The sequence below is a fragment of the Chiloscyllium plagiosum genome, chromosome 10 (genome assembly GCF_004010195.1).
Source record: "Chiloscyllium plagiosum isolate BGI_BamShark_2017 chromosome 10, ASM401019v2, whole genome shotgun sequence".
Classification (NCBI taxonomy): Eukaryota; Metazoa; Chordata; class Chondrichthyes; order Orectolobiformes; family Hemiscylliidae; genus Chiloscyllium; species Chiloscyllium plagiosum.
The window spans coordinates 15,728,650-15,748,626 of record NC_057719.1 but is presented as its reverse complement, the minus strand read 5'-3'; the positions used below and the strand labels follow the sequence as shown (position 1 = coordinate 15,748,626).

Here is a 19,977-nt window from a genome sequence, read left to right as displayed (position 1 = left end):
CCTCTAGCTTATCTCTCCATGCTTCAGGCTCTCTGCCTTTATTCCTAATGAAGGGCTTTTGCCCGAAACGTCGATTTCACTGCTCCTTGGATGCTGCCTGAACTGCTGTGCTCTTCCAGCACCACTAATCCAGCATCCACCTCTGGATTTCTAGTCTAGTTATTACTAATACCTCACTGTCTCCATCACCTGAGGAATCACCATTGTTAAGAAACTGCATGAACTGTATAAACTTGTAACCTTAAGTCAAAGGTAAGGTTGGGTATCTTACAACTAGTGAGTTACCTTCTGATTGCTGGCAGTGTAATGAAATATTGCCTACTTGCCTAATTGGGTGCAACTTCAATAACATGCCAAAAGCTCAGTGCCATCCATTCAGGGCAAAGCAATCTACTTGAATGGCACCCCATCCACTTCCTGCATTACCCATGTACAGATAGGTATGCGATTGAAATGAAACAACTTGCATTGTTTCTTCAACAGCACCATTCAAACTTCTGATTTGCTTCACCTCAAAGGAAAAATGACGGCATTGCCACCATGATCCTATTCAGATCACGTACAATTCAGACTTGGACACTTATTACCTTTTATTATTATTGTCCCTAGTTCAACATTTTCCACAATCCTTATTAAATAGCATCATTTGTTTGTTTATGAAAAAGTTAGATTGTCTGCCCATTTATCTTAGTGCTGTTTGTAATAGCTTCTCCTACATTTGAGTTCAATTGTAATGGGTGTATTTTTTTTAAAAAATGGACTCCAAAACACTTTCAGATAGTTTGTGCTCCTGAAAGTGTGACACAAATGTTTTTTATTAAACTTGCACATTTGATGAAGTAGCAATTTCAGCCAGGTATGCAGCTGACAGTGTACTCATTGTCCAAGTAGGTGAAAAACTGTGATGTAAAAGGGCTTGATATGAACAGAAATGCTTTTCAATTTGATGATTTAGATCATTGTTTAAGGTATATGCAGAGGAAACCTGTTGAAGGCACACTATCATTGCTACCTCGTTGTGAAATTTCTTTGGAAACTTAATTGCCAATTTTCATATCTTTATTGTAGTTGATGTTGCCTTTTGTATTTTGTGCTTCTGTAATCTATCTAGTTTAACATCTATGTGGGTTAATTAAAGGTGGGTGGTCTCAAAGTACTAACTATGAAAACACTTGTTCAGTACAGTTGTGAGAAATTATCAATCTTGAAGGACAAAATGATGATAATTATCTGAAATGGAAATAATACTATTGGACCTGCCCTTCTATGGCAAAGAGTTGGACAGGCTTACCACAAAATATAGAGATTCTGTGCACATTCCCCTTCAGGGAATGATTGTTGCAGATCGAGTTAGAAGTGTTCCATGCCTCCCATTTTTATCATAACATGAAATAAAATTGAAGGCTGTAATTAACTTTTCTGTTTTTCTGCTCTTGTCATTTGACTAGGCTGATTGATTTCAATTTCGGCTGCAATGGTGCTGAGCAGGACTGAGTGCGAAAGAGCCTGTGTGCACTGAAACACTGACCATGTACAGCCTCCCTGGAGGGAGGCCACCTGGACAAGATGCTGAACCCTGCTCTCGTCCCCTGTCTCAGGCCCGTGTCTACTTGGAGCAGATCCGGAGCAGAGTATCTCCCAGTATCTCAGAGACCCAGCACGCAACCAGAAGCACAACGACCAAAAGAGACTACCTTGTTGATGCGGCGAAGCAGATCCGCTTAGCCTTGGACAGAGAGGTTAATGAGGATTACGAGGCTGCGTTTAACTATTACAAGAATGGTGTGGATCTGCTCCTGAAGGGAGTGCAAGGTATACATTTCATTTAGTGCTCCCAAATGTTTTAATCCACAGTAATTTGGAATAGGTTAGTTTCTTAAGGATGAAGACCAAAATGTGCATGTATTTATTATTGAAGTTCAGGCTGTCCTATAGAAATCTTTGTAGCACAAACGTTTTGGAGTCCTCTTTTGCTCAGTGAATTTAATTATTCACATGACTTGGCAAGTCTATCATTTGTTGATCATCAGTGATGACTCATTCTGTAAATCTATTACCTGTAATGGTACTGAGTCATATCAGTCTGATTGGTTCCAGTTTTGATCATGCATCTGTACTGAGGTAATGATTCCCACCAGGATAGTGATGAACGTGGTCAGCTTAATCAGATTGCTTAGGGTTACAGTCCCTGACTTACATTACTACATTCAGGACAGTAGAAGAACAATTGGATCTGGATAATTTAACTTTTTAAACCAATAACTCGTTTGAATAGACTTGAAATATAACATGCCACTTCTGCATGATCAATGTAGGAAAGATTGAGTGCTTTCTTCCTTTTCCATGAAGTTGTCAGTACTGCTTTTACCTTTTATTAATATATATAATTAGTTTAAAAAAAGAGAGGTGGTGCTTGACTAGGCTAACTAGCTTTGCCTAAAGCATAACAAATCAACTGATCCTGAGGGAGAGTCCTTTGTGGAAAGCTATAATTGATTTCAGTGCCTCTATATCATGGTGACAGAGATTAGTCTGCTCACTCTGAGTTTGTACAAGACAGGATGGCACTTATTCGGGATGTTTTCCATATTGAGCAGCCTGGTGATTTCACTCTACAAGCTCAAAGGTAGATGAGGGCTTCTTTGGTGAGCTGCTTGATGTTTTGCACTACCCAGGGTCTGCAACATACCATAGAGTCAATAAATATATTTGGGGAAAAAATTGATAATCAAACGACATGTTATTTTAAATATGAGAAAGTTACATTAGTGCAGTAACAAGAGATGTAGCAAGAAGATGAAAATTCAGAATAAATGCCTAGAGTGAAAATATTGAAAGTTGATACATATTGTTTGCATGGTGAACAACAGCTAAATCTGGTATTGTACAATTTTGCTGTCTCAGCAATTAGTTATTTCATTTGTGATTCCAAATTAGCATCATGGATGTACATGCACGCATACCATTTGGGAGCAGTAGTGTCCAATTTGACCCATCAAGAGTCTCCACCGTTCACTAAGATCTGATCTGTTTTTTTAGAATTCCACATTCTCCACTACCTCCCATTTCCTTTTGCCTATCAAGAATTTACTTACCTCTGAATTAAAAGTATTCTTAATGACCCGTCCTCCACTGCTTTCTGAGACAATCAGAATTTTGTTTCTGCCTGAAAGGATGATAGAAACAAAATTCTGATTGTCCTTTTTAAAATTTAAGTTATAGTGTTCTAAGTGTACATGTTGCAGATCCAGAATCTGAAAAGTGGGGATTAAGCTGGATAACATTTTTTATCGCTTGCATAGACAGTTCCCTTCAGTGCTGTAAATATGCCATGTTCTTCTAAGTAGCATCCTTGCTTTCCAAGCAGGTGATTCTTCTTGATGTGAATTGGAGAGCTATCATGGGTTTCCAAAATGTGATTTGTACCTGGAATCGTAAAATTGTTTTTATTAGGTTGTCAGGGCCATTACATTTATAGTTCCGAAGTCTTGAACTATCTCCTTGTCTGTTGGCAAAGAGGGTGCAGTTGACTGTGATTGGAGACAATTATGCCGATGCAAACGAATCCTGAGTTGTCTTATCAGAAATAGTGAGACTTAGCACTTATACCCTGGGGAACGTGAAGGTTGGGTGACTAAATATTTTTAGGACAGGGTTGGGCAGACTTTGATCTACAATGGAAATGAGGGTTATGGGAGATGTGCAGGAAAGAGGCGTTGAGGCCACAATAGATCAGCCCTGACCTTATTGAATTGTAGTGCAGACTTAATGGGCCTGCTCCTATCTCTTATAGTTTTAACTTAGCCACGTAATTTGAGCCCCTAATATTTCCAAATCTTTGTGGTGATGGAGGGTCATTCTTGCATTATGCATTTCTTCCAATGTTGGCACAGAACAATCAATTTCTCAATCATCAGATGTGAAGATTGTGTGCCACTCACCTAATTCGTTGATTGTTCTGGCTCAAGCAACTTTCATTGTTCTGCTTTTTTTTGTTACAGTTGATCCAAACAAAGAGCGCCGTGAAGCTGTGAAACGAAAAACAACCCAGTATTTGAAGCGAGCTGAGGAAATATTCAACTCTCACTTACAGGGAAGCTTAGGAAATGGTACCGACGATTCTGGGGTATGAAGAGTTGCACAGAATCTGGCAACTGATGTTAAGTGTTGTAGTACGAAATTCACTGGGATGGAGAGCAGGCTGAGTTCTTGTGAAAAATTCAGTCCTTTTTCCTAAGATTTCTCTCTTCTAATGTTAGACTAGCCTTGGATCTTTTCTCTCACTGGGATCTGTGAATTGCTGTGACCACTCCCATGAATATTTGTTATGTTAGGACATTTGAAGACTGGTGTCATCCATATAATATTCCTCTGTTAACCCATTATTTGGCTCAGAATGATTAATCCTGGAAAGCATACAGTTGTGCATCCAATTGAACTGTACTGGATAGAGTACTGATTTTACATTTGAGAAGGTTGGGTTATTTGCATCCAGATAGTCATCAAGGCTGAACCTATGATGTTTATTTAAAACTATGTGTGGTCTTAATCCATCATATATATCATACTTTCCCCCATATAAATATGTATAGTGTTTATGGTTAAGTCTATTAATTTTGAATAATCATAAGTGGCAGAAGGCAATTTTAATTCAAATGGTAGAATTTTTCATCTCATCATACTATTTACAAGTGTTTATGAGCACACCACTGTGCTATTTTCATGTTGATGAAAGTTATACATTTCTTCTGTGATGCCTGTTTCTTTTAAAATATGTAATGGGACTTTAGGTTATATTAGTTGATGGGAGAAAGTAGGACTGCAGATGCTGGAGAGTTGGAGTCGAAAAGTGTGGCACTACAAAAGCACAGCAAGTCAGGTAGCATCAGAGGAGCAGAAGAATCGATGTCTGAGTGTAAGCTCTTCATAGGAATGTGGAGGGGGGAAAAGGGGCTGAGAGATAAATGCTGGGGGCGAAAACAATAGGTTGATGTGGTTTGGGGGTTGATAGTGATAGGTCGGTGGAGGGAATGGAGCAGATAGATAGGAAGGAAGATGGACAGGTCAAGAGAGCGGTGCTGAGTTAGAGGTTGGATCTAGGATGAGGTAGGGGTAGGTGAGATGAGGGAACTGGTGAAGTTGACCTTTATGACCACACCATTCTCCATATCTAGCATGTCCAAGTCATATGTAGGGGTGGACTCAAAGGGTCCAGTTGTTCCAGTCAGGATCAGAAGCCTGATCTGCCAATGCTGATCAGATTTAAAAATTACCAACTTTAAAAACTACACTGGAGATTCTTGGAGAAGATCTCCTGTTAGGGGCCTATTCAGAAATTCACAAATCCATTAGCAGAAGACAGATCTCAGAATAACAGTTACTCAACAGTGAGAAAAGGTATTTAATTCTCAACTTTTCTTGGAGCACTACTAAGCTTGTCTGAACCCTCTGAATTGTCTAACTCTGAGGGACGTTTTCAGATTGTTTTAGGTCCAGCTCATTTGCCCATCAGAAGTTTGAATTTCCTGGGCTTTCTCACTGAGTGCTTTGAGGATTCCGTACAATCCAGTAGACAACCCCAGTATGTGCTGCTCCCCAGACTATCTGGAGCAAGATCTTTTACACTGTTCTTTCAAGTATTCTGAGGACAATCTTGCACTGTAAAAGTATGTCTACTTGTGCATAATGTATCAAATGATTAATTGATTCTTTTACGTTTGAAGTTAGCTTTTGTTAATAACGGTGTGAACTACCTTTCTTTTTTCATCATTTGTAGGGCTTCAGTAGCCTGAGGTTTCGGCCAAATAGAATTCTCAGTTCACCTGTAGAGAACCTGAAAACATCCAAAGTCATAGCAATCATTGACAAGGTAATGTTTAGACCTTCTCCTCCACTTGCTATGGCATACACTTTGACAACAAATGCTGCAGTGTCCTTGATTTGTAATACAGGTAATCCCCTGCTTTTCGAACGTTCGCTTTATGCAACTTAGCTTTTATGTAAGAGCTAAATTGGTAACTGTTTTCACAAACCTGAAGAGGATTTTCACTTTTATGAAAAACGGTGATTTTTTTTCCCATAAATCATGGACCTTCGTTTTACACTATTTTCAGCTTGCAAAATGTTTCCTGGGAACGTCCCACTTTTGATAGTGGGGGCTACCTGTAAAAGGCTCTTGTAAGTCAATTGTGGATTTAACATATATCAATAATATTTTAAAATTGAAGTCTACTGGTACTTTTTTCTTTTGTCATAGTTATAAAACTTGGAAACAGACTCGTCAAAGCCACCAATCCATGCTGAACATAGTTCCAAACTAAACTAGTCCTACCTGCCTGCTCTTGGCCCATATCCCTCCAAACCTTTCCTATTCATGTATCCATCCAAAAGTCTTCTAAACATTGTAATTCTACCCGCATCCACATGAGAACCACCATCTGTGTAAAACAACTTGTTTCTTATAACCCAAAGAAGATTCTCTCTTGGTTATCTATATGGTTGTTCCAACTAATAAACAGTAATCGATATTAAGGATTTAGATTTAGATTACTTACGGCGTGGAAACAGGCCCTTCGGTCCAACAAGTCCACACCGACCCGCCGAAGTGCACCCACCCAGACTCATTCCCCTACATTTACCACTGCACCTAACACTATGGACAATTTAGCATGGCCAGTTCACCTCACCTGCACATTTTTGGACTGTGGGAGGAAACCGGAGCACCTGGAGGAAACCCACGCAGACACGGGGAGAATGTGCAAACTCCACACAGTCAGTCGCCTGAGGCAGGAACTGAACCCGGGTCTCTGGCGCTGTGAGGCAGCAGTGCGAAGCACTGTGCCGCCCAGATAATAACTTTGGAAATCTCAATGTTAAGTTGATCTGAGATAATTGAGTTGTACATCAGTGTTTCTCAACAAGTGGAACATATCCCAGTGGGGGAGACAAAGGTGATCTAGATTGGACCCTAAGAATTGACATATCTGCCAAAAAAATTCAAGAATCATTTTATCCCTAATGACTAAATTATTGTTGTTTTTTCACAGTTTAGCAATTAAATGTTTTCTCAGCAAAGTTATTGCAATTCTAATGCAAATAAAAATTTCTGTTAATGGTTAATGTACTAAATGCATCTAAGCATAAAAATACTCCTTGGAAAATGAGAGGTTTTTATCATGGTAAGACCAGAGTTTTTTTTGACAAAGTAGTTGATCCCATGTAACATGCAAAGGTTGAACTTTGTTAATTCTTTATGTACTTTTGGTTTATTCTAATATTCGGACATCTCTGTTGAAAATGCAAATTAAGAGCAGATTATTATTTTTCTTCCCTATGCCGTCATTTCTATAATTTTTGTCCCCATGCTCCTGATATATTTCTTTTAGGTTTCTTTAGAAATTAGTAAAAAATGTTTCCTTGCAGTTTTTCTCTCTTATTACTGTTTCCTCCTTTTTCGTTATCACTTTTTAGTCTGCCCACAAGTTCTGCTTTCCTGGAGCATTTAACAGGTGTGTGCAGTTTTTGGACTTTCAAAACCCCACAGCTCTGGCCCTCTATGCAACAGAGATGAGAGTAAAAAAGACGTAGTTTTTGAGTACCTCCACTTTGAGTGGAGCTTTGGTCCTTGTGTGTGGGAGACCATCACTCATTTGTGAGAAAGATTCCCTTGTCTCACTCCATTTTAAAACTACCTGCCTTATACTCACTAAAGTTAAGTAAATCAATAAACATGTTTCCTTCCCACTTCTGTTTAGGTGCTGTTGGTCCAGAATCCAACCACAAAGGAGCCCTTCATAGTGAAAGTAGGTATATGAATTACAAACTGACAAGGAATGTTACCAGTAAAAGGTCAGCTGTTTGGCACTGGCATTAAAGATAGTGTGCAATTGCATTGTCCTCCAAAGTTATATTGAAAAGTTTTCATTGGTTGTGCTTTCGATTGCTTTGGTCTTAAATTCTGGAATTGCTTTTGACTCTTTCAAACTCTTTAAGACACAACATGAAATCTACCTCTGACCAGAATTCTAATATCTTATGTGACTCAGTCAAATTTTGTTTGACAGTAGTTTCGGTGACCCTTACGACACTTTATTATATTAAAAATGCATAGTCATTGCATGCTATTAATACATAACTGCAGTGACTGATGAAAATGCAAGGTAATGAGTATGGTGAAATACCATGCAAAACATGTCCGTCTCAAATGAAAACAGAAAATACTGAAAATATTAATTGGGAACAGCAGCTATGGAGAGGGGAATAGAGTTAAGGTTTAGGGTTGATGACATTTCATCTGAACTAGGAAAAGATAGGTCTGTAATGGGTTTTGAACTGCATAAAAATCAGAGTTCTCCACCTCATTAGTCATCTTCACAGACAAGATCAGTACAAGGAAAAGACTTTTGCCATGATATCAATCCAACTTACCTTACTGAATATTACATTTCAGGCATTGGAATATGGTTACTTTTGGTGTATGTTGGACAATCGTATCTAGCTATTGCTCATCTGTCAGAGGGTTGCATTTTGCACAATTAACTTTGATTTTATCCACATTTTGCACTAAGGTAAGTTGGACTGATATCATGGCAAAAGTCTTTTCCTTCTATTGATCTTGTCTGTGAAGATGACTAATGAGGTGGAGACCCCTATGAATTTAATGCAGTTAACCGGTGAGAGGAGAAAACAAAATAAAACATTTACTGACCAGATGTCTTTTTTTCTTGGGGAGGGGAAGGAAATTTTAATATTATGAAATCCAAGGTTCATTTGCTAATAACGTTAAAATTTGTTTTGATGTGGTCCCTGATCTGTTAGATTGACAAATGTCTGTCACTGGTGTAAGAGCCAATGATTGTGAACCTAATTAGTTGGACCTATTTGAAAGTACAAATCTGAACCTTCAAAACTCTGCATGACAATTAATTACTTTTTTCCTTTTTTTTTTAAAAGTCAGCTGTTTATCTTTTTCTTTAGGGTAAAATGTATTATCTATGTGGTCATACTGAAAATGCCACATAAACAGTAGGCAGTTTTATCAGGACATCACTTTCAGACATAGCAATTTTAATGAGTAGAATGTTTAGTTGAACTGATGCATCACTGAAAGTCTATGGCTGATATTGTGTAATTTGACAAAAACATTGAAGTCCTGGAAATGGGCATGCAGGGTACATGACTAAAATAGAAGGTCTAAGATCAAAGAAGCAACTAATAAACTAGGATCACATTCGTCTACTAGCAAGTTCTTTACTTAATCGGATTGATTAAAGCTATCACACTTAACAAAAGTTAGTATATGTCTCAGGGTAAATCAAGGCGCACAGTATTTTTTTTTCTTTTTAAGGAATGCTGTTGAGCTTTTCTTGAACTGAGCGATAGGAAGTAGAGAGTAGAAGTTGATAGACATTTTTGGCTGGAGGAGGATGCTCCCAGAAATTAGTCTTGGGATCCTTGCTTTTCTTGATCCAAATAAATGACACACAGCTTGGTGTACAGGGCACAGTTTCCAGGTTTGTGGACGACATAATTTGGACACATTGCCAACCGTGTGGAAAATAGTATGGAACTTCAGGTTTGATGGAATGGATGGACAGATGGCAGATGAAGTTCAGTGTGAAGAAATGGAAGGTAATTCATTTGGGTAGGAGAAACATGGAGAGAAAATAAAGGGCGCAACCCTGAAATGGAGTGCAGGAGCAGATGGGCCTCAGTGCCTGAATGCATAAGCCGTTGAAAGTGACAGGGCAGGCTGAGAGCAGTTAATAAAGCATGTAGTAACCTGGTTTTATCAATGGAAGCATAGAAAATAAGAGCAAGGAGGCTATATTTATTTGCATAAAACACTTACTTGGCCTTAGCTGGAATAGTTCTGCATGCTGTACTTTGGAGTATGAAGAAATTGGAGAAAGGATTTAAAGAGAATATCATCCCAAATTAGGAATTTCAGTTATGAAGGTGGAGTGGAGAAGTTAGGACCATTTTCCTTGGAGAAATGGCTGAAAGGACCCTTAATGGAGATATTCAAAATCATGAGGGAACTGAATAGAATACAATGCCTATGGTGAGTGAACAGGCTGACTGCCCAACAAACCCACACCGACCCTCTAAAGAGAAGGAAGAAACTTACCATTAGTGAAGAGATGGAGAATGAGCGGGCATAAATTGAAATTCTTGGAAAAAAGAAACAGAAGTGATATGAGGAAAAAACATTTTTTTTAGCAGGTGATTGAAGTCTGGAATGTACTTCGTCTCACTGTGGTGAACGTACGTTAAAAGGACTTTGATTATTTTCTGAAAAGGAAGAATGTGTGCAGGGTTATGAGAAGAAGGCAGAAGAGTGGAACAATGTAAATTACGTTCTGAAGAAGGTCACTGGACTTGAAAGGTTAACACTTCTGTTCTCTTCAAAGATGCTGCTGATTTTTCCCCATCAAATTCCACTTGCTGCAAATCGCTTATTCGTAGAGCTGGTGCAGACACAGTGGACTTTATAGTCTTTTTGCGCTGTAATAATTCTTATAGTTTTTGATTTTTGTGAACTACTTTTTATTCTTGCTAGGTGATGCATTTATGTAGCATCATTTGTCAGCATTTAACACCTGCAGAAGCAGAGTTATAAAAAAAGTTAGAACTTCCTTTGACAATTATGAACTGTGTATTAAACTTCAAGTTGTAACACCCACCTGAACATGGTGTTTAGATTGGTACAAGTCAAAAGACATAGGTTAGCAACAAGGTTTTTTCCCTCGAAGTAATCGACACAATTCTACATACAAAAAGTCAACACCCTAAGCACACCTGCCATAGGCTGTGGGGGTCACTGTTAGTGTATTTTCATTCCATATGCACAAAGCTGGAAGTTTAGTGCATATTAGATCTCCATTTCCGATTTTAAATTTGACAGTTGGTGGTGTTCATTATAATAACATCTGCTACATTTTGCTGGCCATGTTGTAGCTCCTGAATATATACAGCCCTGAGCGAGATGTGGAATTTAAAAGGAATTAATTACCCCTCTAATTTTTAAGTTTTATACATTCTAGTTAGCCGTGTATTTCTTTTTGACATTAAAATTGGTTCTCGTTTTGCAACCTCGAGCATCTTTCTTCATCCCTTTACAGCCTCTTGCCCCCACATACCTCTGCATCCAAGCAGTGTAGTTTGAGTTTAGAGTTGGCATCCATGGACACCATCATTATATTGTGGAGTTTGGAAATTTAAGATTGGCTCTAAAACCTGAACCCTCAAATTTGATGTATTTGAATTGATTGACATGCATCCGAATTGAGTGTGCCTCTCTCTTTTTTAACATTTAAATGCTGCCTACCTGATGGAGATAAGAGAAATGGATTTCCACATCAGAAAGTGTCATTCCAGATTGTGTTTAAGTTCTAAACTGGGGATTTAAACTGACAAAGGACATTATTCATCTCAATTCTGCACTTTCCTCATTTTTTATTCACCTAATTGCTTACATTCTGTTCACTTTTTTTTCAGCTAAACTCCTGAAACAATTGGATAAAGTTACCTAAGATCAGTATTTCTCTTGTTCTCAGAAATATATTTGCCATTGTCATTTTAACATTTGTGGCACATCACTGTATAATCAGCAAAATGATCTGAAACCGTTTATTTAGTGCAAACACAATATAATACCATGGAGTGTTCGGATTATCAATTTGCATGAATGATGTTTTCTTAAGTTTAAAATACTGAGCAGAGGCTATGAGGAAAGTGAAGCAAAGTTGTTCTTCATGCTTCTCGCCAATGGCTGGTTTTCGTGACTGGAGAAAGTTAGCTGTCCTGTGGTTTAGCTGTGGGTTATATGTGGTACAAGAAGGCAAATTCCAACAAATTCTACTTTCTCTTCCTATAGAGTCTACCCAAATGTAGCCTGGTGAATCGTGAATGTCCGACAATAATACCACAGGGTGTTCCATTTATGGTGCAACTCCTGCAGTATTATGTGAGTGATGATGCAGTCTTCCTTCACCTGGAGCATGTACCAGGTAATGGCCTGCTTGAACATTGAAGAGGAGGAATGATGAAGAATGACACTTATAGAATTGTGTATTGAGAACTAAATCCTTTTTATGATGTTTGGGGAGGTGGGGGGTGTCATAAACACTAGCCATAAACGTTGTTCGAAAATTGCTACCTTGAGTCTGTCCCTAACTGACTTCATTTAAAAAGTGATTGCACTGGGGGGAGTGCAGAAAATATTCACCGTGATATTGCATGAGATGGAGTGTTATAGCTATGAAGAAAGGCTGGATAAGCTTGGGCTATTTTCTTTAGGGAGAGACTAAGAGACCTGATTGAGGGAGGCATGGATAGGGTGGTTAGGAAGCAGCTATTCCCCTTAATTGAAGGGTCAATAAAGAAGGGGCATTATTTTAAGATGAAGGGCAAGAGGTTAGAGATAGGGAAAGTCATTTTTCACCCAGAGGATGGTGGTAATATGGAATGCAGTTCCTCTTAGCCTTTTAAAAATGACATTTCAAGTGCTCTTCCATTCAAGACTATGGGCTAACTGCTGACAAGTGGGACTACTGTAGATGAGTTGATGCAAACTTGATTTTCTGTGCAGCATGACTCTGACTCTGGTATAATTACCACACCTGTGCTTGACTTGGTTTCATCTCTTTGTACTTTGTATCATATTTTATTTGTTGCCCTGAGAACTTCTACTCGTCAAATTGGCCATATTTCTAGTTAAGTGGATAGCAAGATTACATGGGTAAACATAATGCTGATACTATTGAATACACCTGAACCAGGTTGTCCAGGTTCAAGTCCCACTTACTCCAGAGATGTATAATAACATCGCTGAACAGGGTTGATTAGAAAATATCTGCTATTTCATGTTCTTTGAGATTTAGGTCAAGGCCTTATTTGTTCGCTTGAGTAAGGGAGCTCTCCTTGGTGACCTGACCAATGTTCCTCAAAAAAAAGTTTATCTAGTCCAGATCTCTCTCGTTTTTTGCAATCTTTCCTCCATTACAATAGTGACTGTGCTTCGAATGTTCTTGCTACCTGGGACATTCCAATGTGGTGAAAGATGCTATTGATTTGCAAGTTCTTTTTGTTATGACCCTGACTAATTTCATTCCACAAATGAAACTCAGGGCTGAATATTTTTAGTTCAATGTTTTAACTTCAGTAATCCAGAAAAAGAGACCGTTGTAGACAATGCAGGTTGTATAGGGACTATTCAAGGTAGTGAACTTAATAGGACAATTGGGCACAAAAACAATTGTTTCTTATCTTGATGAGGAACTTCATTTGCATAGAAATTTGCCTGAAAGAAAACTTACATTTTAATAATGCTTTTTGCAACCTTGGGACATTCTGAATAAGCTACAATAGATTAAGTGTAGGTCTTGTGTGTGTACAAACAATACAAATTAGGCGCAGAAGTAGACCATTCAGTCCCTTGAACCTACTGTGTCATTCAATAGGATCATGGCTGATCTGTTTGTTTCTTCCCTACATTCCCATCTATCCCAATAATCTTTGATACCCGAATGTAACTTAGGAAATATGAAAGCCAAGTTAACACGTTCTCACAAATTCCATTAAGAGACTTTGTTTTTTGCTTGTTTCAGCAGAGTCGGTTGTGAGATACATATTGGCCATGTTGGCATGGAAGTTTTCCAATATTATTCTTCATAATAGTGTTATGACGTTTTATGAGTGTAACCTTTGCCTGTTAACCATGAACCACTTCCTCTGTTCTGCACTGGTCTGTTCAGCTTGAAATTTATGCTCAAGTCATGTTAAATGGGACATGAATCCACTATCTTCTGATTGCTGTAACTGTGCTATCAACTGAGCTAGAGCTACTATATGTGTTACATCTTTAATCACTGCTTACTGCTTTGCATTGGTAAGACTACAGTTAAAATATTTTCCACTGTCTAATGCAAATTGTAAGGCTGAAGTCTTTGTTCTTTGTCTTCAGCAGGGAAGCTTTGGTCTCAGCTGCGTCACCTCCGTCCATCTATCACAGAAAAGGGTATGGAATTTCCAGAATGCTCCAGTCCACATCACAAAACCATTAAACTGAGAAACAGCTATACTGCTCCCTCTCTCTCATCCATGTGCAGTGACAATTCCATACTTCCACCCAATAGCAAGAAAGAATGGCAAAGAGAGATCAAGAATGAAATAAATGGCAAATGTGACAAGAAGTATGAGTACAATACTGATGGCATCAATGATCCAAAATCAAGTTCGCAACAAGAATCTGTGAACGACCAGGCATCCTGCCAAGTAAATATCACGGACCAACTGAGCGCACACAGTGCGAGTGCAAACAAAGCAAAAATTTGGCAAGGAAATGATGGAATTTCAAAGGGTTGCCTGGCATTGAATGGCTTGAGGGGGAGTGCTGAGGGAACAAGCTTACAAATGGCGCATCTGATATATAGCGATGATTTAACCTTTGACCTCAATGTCTTGCTTCCAGAAAAGAACGCCAATCATGCCATGACAATAACTGTGGACCATTTCATGCAAAAAGACCTTCAGAGTGAAAAGAGTCAGCTTCTCTACGAGGATAAGATTTTACGGTCCCATGATTGTTTTTCAGAAATCAAAAGCTCCAATGATGCATTGAGCCCAAAGTCATCAAAAACTCACCAAAGCCAAGCAGGTTCAGATCTGCTGAAAGAAAAGGTTATTTTGATTCATGAGAAGCCTCTGAATGGATCTAGTCCAATTAGAAGTCCTGTTAGAGCCACCAGCTTGAACTTGAAGGCTAGCAGACGGCAAAGAGGTTCATACCAAATTACAGTCAATCCTTTAGATACCATTGAGGATAGTAGCAAAGTCACTGGTGTTGTGGATAATTCTGAGCTAGTCCTTGTAGGAGCATCATCTGTAATGCCTGTGAGAAATACCGCTGTCACAGTGTTGGGAAAGGGGCTGTCAGAGCAGAAGACTTCAGTGAGTGTACTCAGCCCCATGCAACAACCTAATACGCACTTGAAATCATCTTTAATTGAGCCTCCAGTAAAGGCATTAACGTTGAAAGGTATCTCAACTAATGAAGTGGAAGTGTTGACCCACAAAGGTGAAAGTCCTGAGAGGATTGACCATCTGTTTAAACTTCCAAACCAAACGTCAGTTCCTGAAACCTGCTGTGACCATGAGAATTGCAATGCCAGAACTATTTTGTGCAAAGGGTGCCTTCGCAAAGCTGAGAATGGAAGGTGCTGCAACAGGATGTTGGGCTTTTCTGCTCCTGACAAAGCAGAAGATTTGTCAGGAGCATGTCTTTCAACTCTGAATTCAAAAGCTGAACTGCCTGATCCAAATCAAGCCACCTCTGGTCTGTCTGAGGATCACATTAGAATCTGGGCAGCTGAGATGGTTCTCGCCTTAGAAAGCTTACATCAACAAGGAATTGTATGTCTGGATCTAAATCCAAGAAATATACTTGTGGACAATGCAGGTGAGACGGGAGGGCAGGGGCTTAAGATTTGTACTAGTTTTTCTCAAATATTGGTGCTTCCATCATGTAGGACTGGAGGTTGTGTGTGTTGTGTGAAATCATTGATGAGAACTACTATTTTCTACCTTGATAGGTCACATTTGCCTCACTTACTTCGGCCAATGGAGTGAAGTTGAAGTTCAATGTAGTGCTAAAGCGATAGAGGATATGTACTGTGCACCAGGTACCGATTTTGGTTTTGGATTACAAAACTAAACTCACATACTAGATTTCCCAGTGAAGTATCTGAAGACATTTAACATCTTTTTGAGATAAATGATAGCAGATTTACTTAATGGGTAATTGCACCACATTCGCAGAGACACCCAAATCACAATTGTACTAGATTCACTACATGCTCAGAATTATCTGACCTGAGCTCTGCTTTTGGAATGTTAAAATGTAGGAGCAAAGAGCCACCATTTTGTGCAGTTGCAGCTTGAAAGTTATGTAATTGGCGGTTAGATGGAACCTAAACCAGATTGCTTGTGATGAGACTCGGGTGAACAGTGTATCAATCACTTGGTTTATAAATGGAGAGAGAATATTTGGGCAGGGAGTAAGAAAACTGGTCAGTTTAGGCTATAACCCTTAGTTTAGTAGTCAGCTTTTCTGGGAAAAGATTCACCCATCTCCCCTGAGCTTACAAAATCTACATTGGCTTCCATTCAGACAACTGAATGTTGTTTTCAAATTTCTCCTTGGTCTCTTTGTTCCCAATCCCTGTAATGATCTCAGTCCCACAACCTTTTAGAAACCTCTGCTTATCTAATTATGATGAATTGAGTATCCTTGATTTTTAATTGCCACAGCAGTTGTGGCTGTGTTTTTTGGCTGCCTGTTCCCTCGGCTCTGACATTCCCTCCCTAACTCTTGTAACTTTTTTTTTTCTTTGTTTCTTCCTATCTATCTTTTTGATAACATACTCCAATGAAATGTTTTGAGATCTTTTTCACATTAAAGGCATTTCTATAAATATTTTCTGTCCTAGATTAATCTCATTCTGCCTGAAGTCTAATTGCTAGTTGTTAGTTATCTGTTTGACATTTACTTAATCACTCAACTGTCATGTTTCTTCTTTTTTCTTGTTGACTAAAATGATTTCCTTCTAGCATTTCTTTTTTCTCATTGTTGGGCTCTTTAAGATGAATTGGCAATTCACCTTAATGAAAAGTGGAATTCCAGGTGGATAAACCAGAAGTAGCATGTGGAATTACAGAAATAAACAGTGGTGTTTAGTAAAGTTATTACAATGTCTGCTTTAGCAGAATAGTCAAAAAAAAATTTGAAGGTGTTTTAACTGTCCAGTGCTCTGCTCACGATGTACTTCAACATGTTTGTGGTTTGGCCACAGAGTATTAGAGATGCTCCGTGTAAAGGTAGACCATAAAACATATCACTACAGTCTGATTACCAGAGCAATGAGAGAGAACTGAGAGATTTTGAATTTTTCATCTAATAGAGTGGCAAATAGATAATGTTAGGGAAAGGGGATACTGCCTCAGTCTAGTAAGTGGTGTTGTATTGGGAACCTCTTCAGAGTGATCCATCAGAATGTGTGGTAGAGGCAAAAACACTGATATCATCTAACAAAACAATTACGTCCAACATTAGGAGAATATAGAGCTATTCTGGATGGATGAAATAAGATGGGTGAAATATATTCTACACTGAATATTGCTGAAAGAAAATAAATGCTGACTAGTATAGGTACACAATCTTTTATTTAAAACCCTTGGGATCAGCTGGTTTTCAGAATTCGGAATTTTTCGGATTTTGGAATCAGTGACAGTTTAACGGTGAGATTATTTACAAAACGTACTGAACAGCAGACACATCTGTGAGTACTATGGACCCTGTGACAGAATTGACAGCTGCCATTGCTGGGTCATGCCCCAACATTGCATCTGAGTGATGTGGGTCAAATGAGTGTGGAGTTGGGTTAACTGTTTGCATGCCAAACAACCTTGTTAATGAGAGGAAAAACTTCACAAAAATATCTTCGGATTTTGGAGCTTTTTAGACTTTGGATAAAGGAGTGTCTACCTGTACTGCATTTAAGCCTTGCTAAAATGAGAGGAAATCAAAGCTTTTCTTCATGTACTCATCAGGACTGGTTCACAAGAAATAGACTTGAGGGAGTGGGGGTGGGGGTGGGGGTGGGGAGGGGAAGGGAAGGGAAGTAATGATCTGGTTGAATGCTCACAGTGGGCAGCTTATTGACTGACCTGAAGCAGCCCATGCTTGTTTCTGAACACCATGTCCACCATTTGGATATAATTCTGCTGTTAGACAGTGTTTATAAAATAACCCATGCTGAGAATTACGCATGAAATTAGTTTAGGTTTGTCATTAGGCTCAGTGTGCTGCATTTGCATGTAATAGAGGTACTGTATTTTAACACACAACCCTGTTTTATGCATTACAATTTTTTTTTCATTGGAGGGAACAAGAGGTCATAGATGGCTAATCTCTTCTGCAAACCTATGATAGCACCCAGGATTGATGAGGGCAGAGCGGTGGACGTGATCTATATGGACTTCAGTAAGGCGTTTGACAAGGTTCCCCATGGAAGACTGGTTAGCAAGGTTAGATCTCAAGGTTAGGTGGTGGAGGGTTGTTTTTCAGACTGGAGGCCTGTGACCAGTGGAGTGCCACAAGGATCGGTGCTGTGTCCACTACTTTTCATCATTTTATATAAATGATTTTGGATGTGAGCATAAGAGGTATAGTTAGTAAGTTTGTAGACGACACCAAAATTGGAGGTGGACAGTGAAGAAGATTACCTCAGATTACAACAGGATCTGGACCAGATGGATCAATGGGCAGAGAAGTGGCAGATGGAATTTACTTTAGATCAAAGTGAAGTGTTGCATTTTGGGAAAGCAAATCTTAACAGGAATTATACACCTTAATAGTAAGGTCCCAGAGAGTGTTGCTGAACAAAGAGACCTTGGAGTGCAGGTTCATAGCTCCTTGAAAGTGGAGTCGCAGGTAGATAGGATAGTGAAGAAGGTGTCTAAAATGCTTTCCTTTATTGATCAGAGTATTGAGTACAGGAGTTGGGAGATCATGTTGCAGCTGTACAGGACATTGGTTAGGCCACTTTTGGAATATTACATGCACTTCTGGTCTCCTTCCTATCTGAAGGATGTTGTGAAACCTGAAAGGGTTCAGAAAAGATTTACAAGGATGTTGCTAGGGTTGGAGGGTTTGAGCTATAAGAAGAGGTTGAATAGGTTGGGTCTGGTTTCTCTGGAGCATTGAAGGCTGACGAGTGACCTTTATAAAGGTTTACAAAATCATGAGGGGGATAGACAGGATAAATAGACAAAGTCTTTTCCCTGGGATGGGGGAGTCCATAACTAGAGGGCATAGATTTAGGGTGAGAGGGGAAAGATGAAAAACCTTTTCACGCAGAGTGTGTGTTTGTGTGTATGTGTTAGTACGATTGCAACATTTCAAAGGCATCTGGATGGATATATGAATAGGAAGGGTTTGGAGACATATGGGCTGGGTGCTGGCAGGCGGGACCAGGTTGGGTTGGGATATCTGGTCAGTATGGATGGGTTGGACTGAAGGGTCTGCTTCCGTGCTGTACATCTGTATGACTATGACCAGTTGCAATTTATCCGTTTGGTCTGAGAATGAAGATTGCCAATTAACTATTCCTGCTGTATCTCCATACCAACTGTGACTCAACCAATCCACCTTCATTATACTATATTAAGTATACATTATTCAAAGTCTGTTTTTTGTGTCTTAGCATTGATAAGTGCACAACTTTGTATCTCCTTTCAGCAATGTTTAAATTAAGAAAAACTAAAAGAATAGTTCCTACACTGCACCTCCAAGTACTGTTTAAGAAGAAAATGTGGAACATTAAAATTATAATATTTGTAATAATTTAAGGTCACCTTCTGTAATTTCTAATTCTTTTTAAATGTTGGCAGAGGTTGGTGGGGTTGGAAGAGTAACAGAGGCCTGTGACTGGTGGAGCCTTGGAGCATTGCTGTTTGAACTTCTAACTGGGATGGTAACTGTTGACGCTTTTGTGACATCTTGTTTTTTTTTTGTTGTTGAGATTTTATACCAGTTGCATAAAGGTAAGTGGCTCGACACATCCTGACACCATTGCTGCAAATAATTGTCCCTTAAACGATTCCAGGGTTTAGACTACCTGCACTCTGGTGCTGATCAATTTGTTGATCTCGCCTTTTCACTAAAGGACATTCAAATCCTAGTATCTTTCAGTACTCTGAGTACACGTCCTCCTCCTATTTTTTTCAATTTCAATGACTATCTTAATCAGACTGTATCTTTTTCCATTCCTTTTAACCACTTTCCATGCTTAGAAAATTAGGTCACCTGTCTGGTTCCTGCTTGCAACACAAAAGCTCAAGTTACGCTAATCTCACTCAAGCTACCAATGTTCCTACTGAGCTTTGCGGTTCCTTGACTGGTACAATACCTTGTGT

General features: G+C 39.0%; 1 protein-coding gene across 5 annotated transcripts in view; it reads left to right on the top strand.

Annotated features, from left to right (window-relative positions):
• Positions 1–19,977, top strand: part of rps6kl1 (ribosomal protein S6 kinase-like 1) — a 40,156-nt gene that overhangs the window by 10,564 nt on the left and 9,615 nt on the right. For 2 of the 5 annotated variants that reach the window (XM_043697125.1, XM_043697122.1), the window contains exons 2-9: positions 1,449–1,812; positions 4,002–4,126; positions 5,777–5,869; positions 7,755–7,802; positions 11,879–12,011; positions 13,967–15,460; positions 15,594–15,683; positions 19,453–19,535. In XM_043697125.1, coding sequence (XP_043553060.1) covers positions 1,530–1,812; positions 4,002–4,126; positions 5,777–5,869; positions 7,755–7,802; positions 11,879–12,011; positions 13,967–15,460; positions 15,594–15,683; positions 19,453–19,535 — 2,349 coding nt within the window. In that variant the 5' untranslated portion in view covers positions 1,449–1,529. Of the gene's footprint in view, positions 1–1,448; positions 1,813–4,001; positions 4,127–5,776; positions 5,870–7,754; positions 7,803–11,878; positions 12,012–13,966; positions 15,461–15,593; positions 15,684–19,452; positions 19,606–19,977 lie in introns of all 5 variants that reach the window. The other 3 variants (XM_043697124.1, XM_043697123.1, XM_043697126.1) reach the window with 3 other exon arrangements.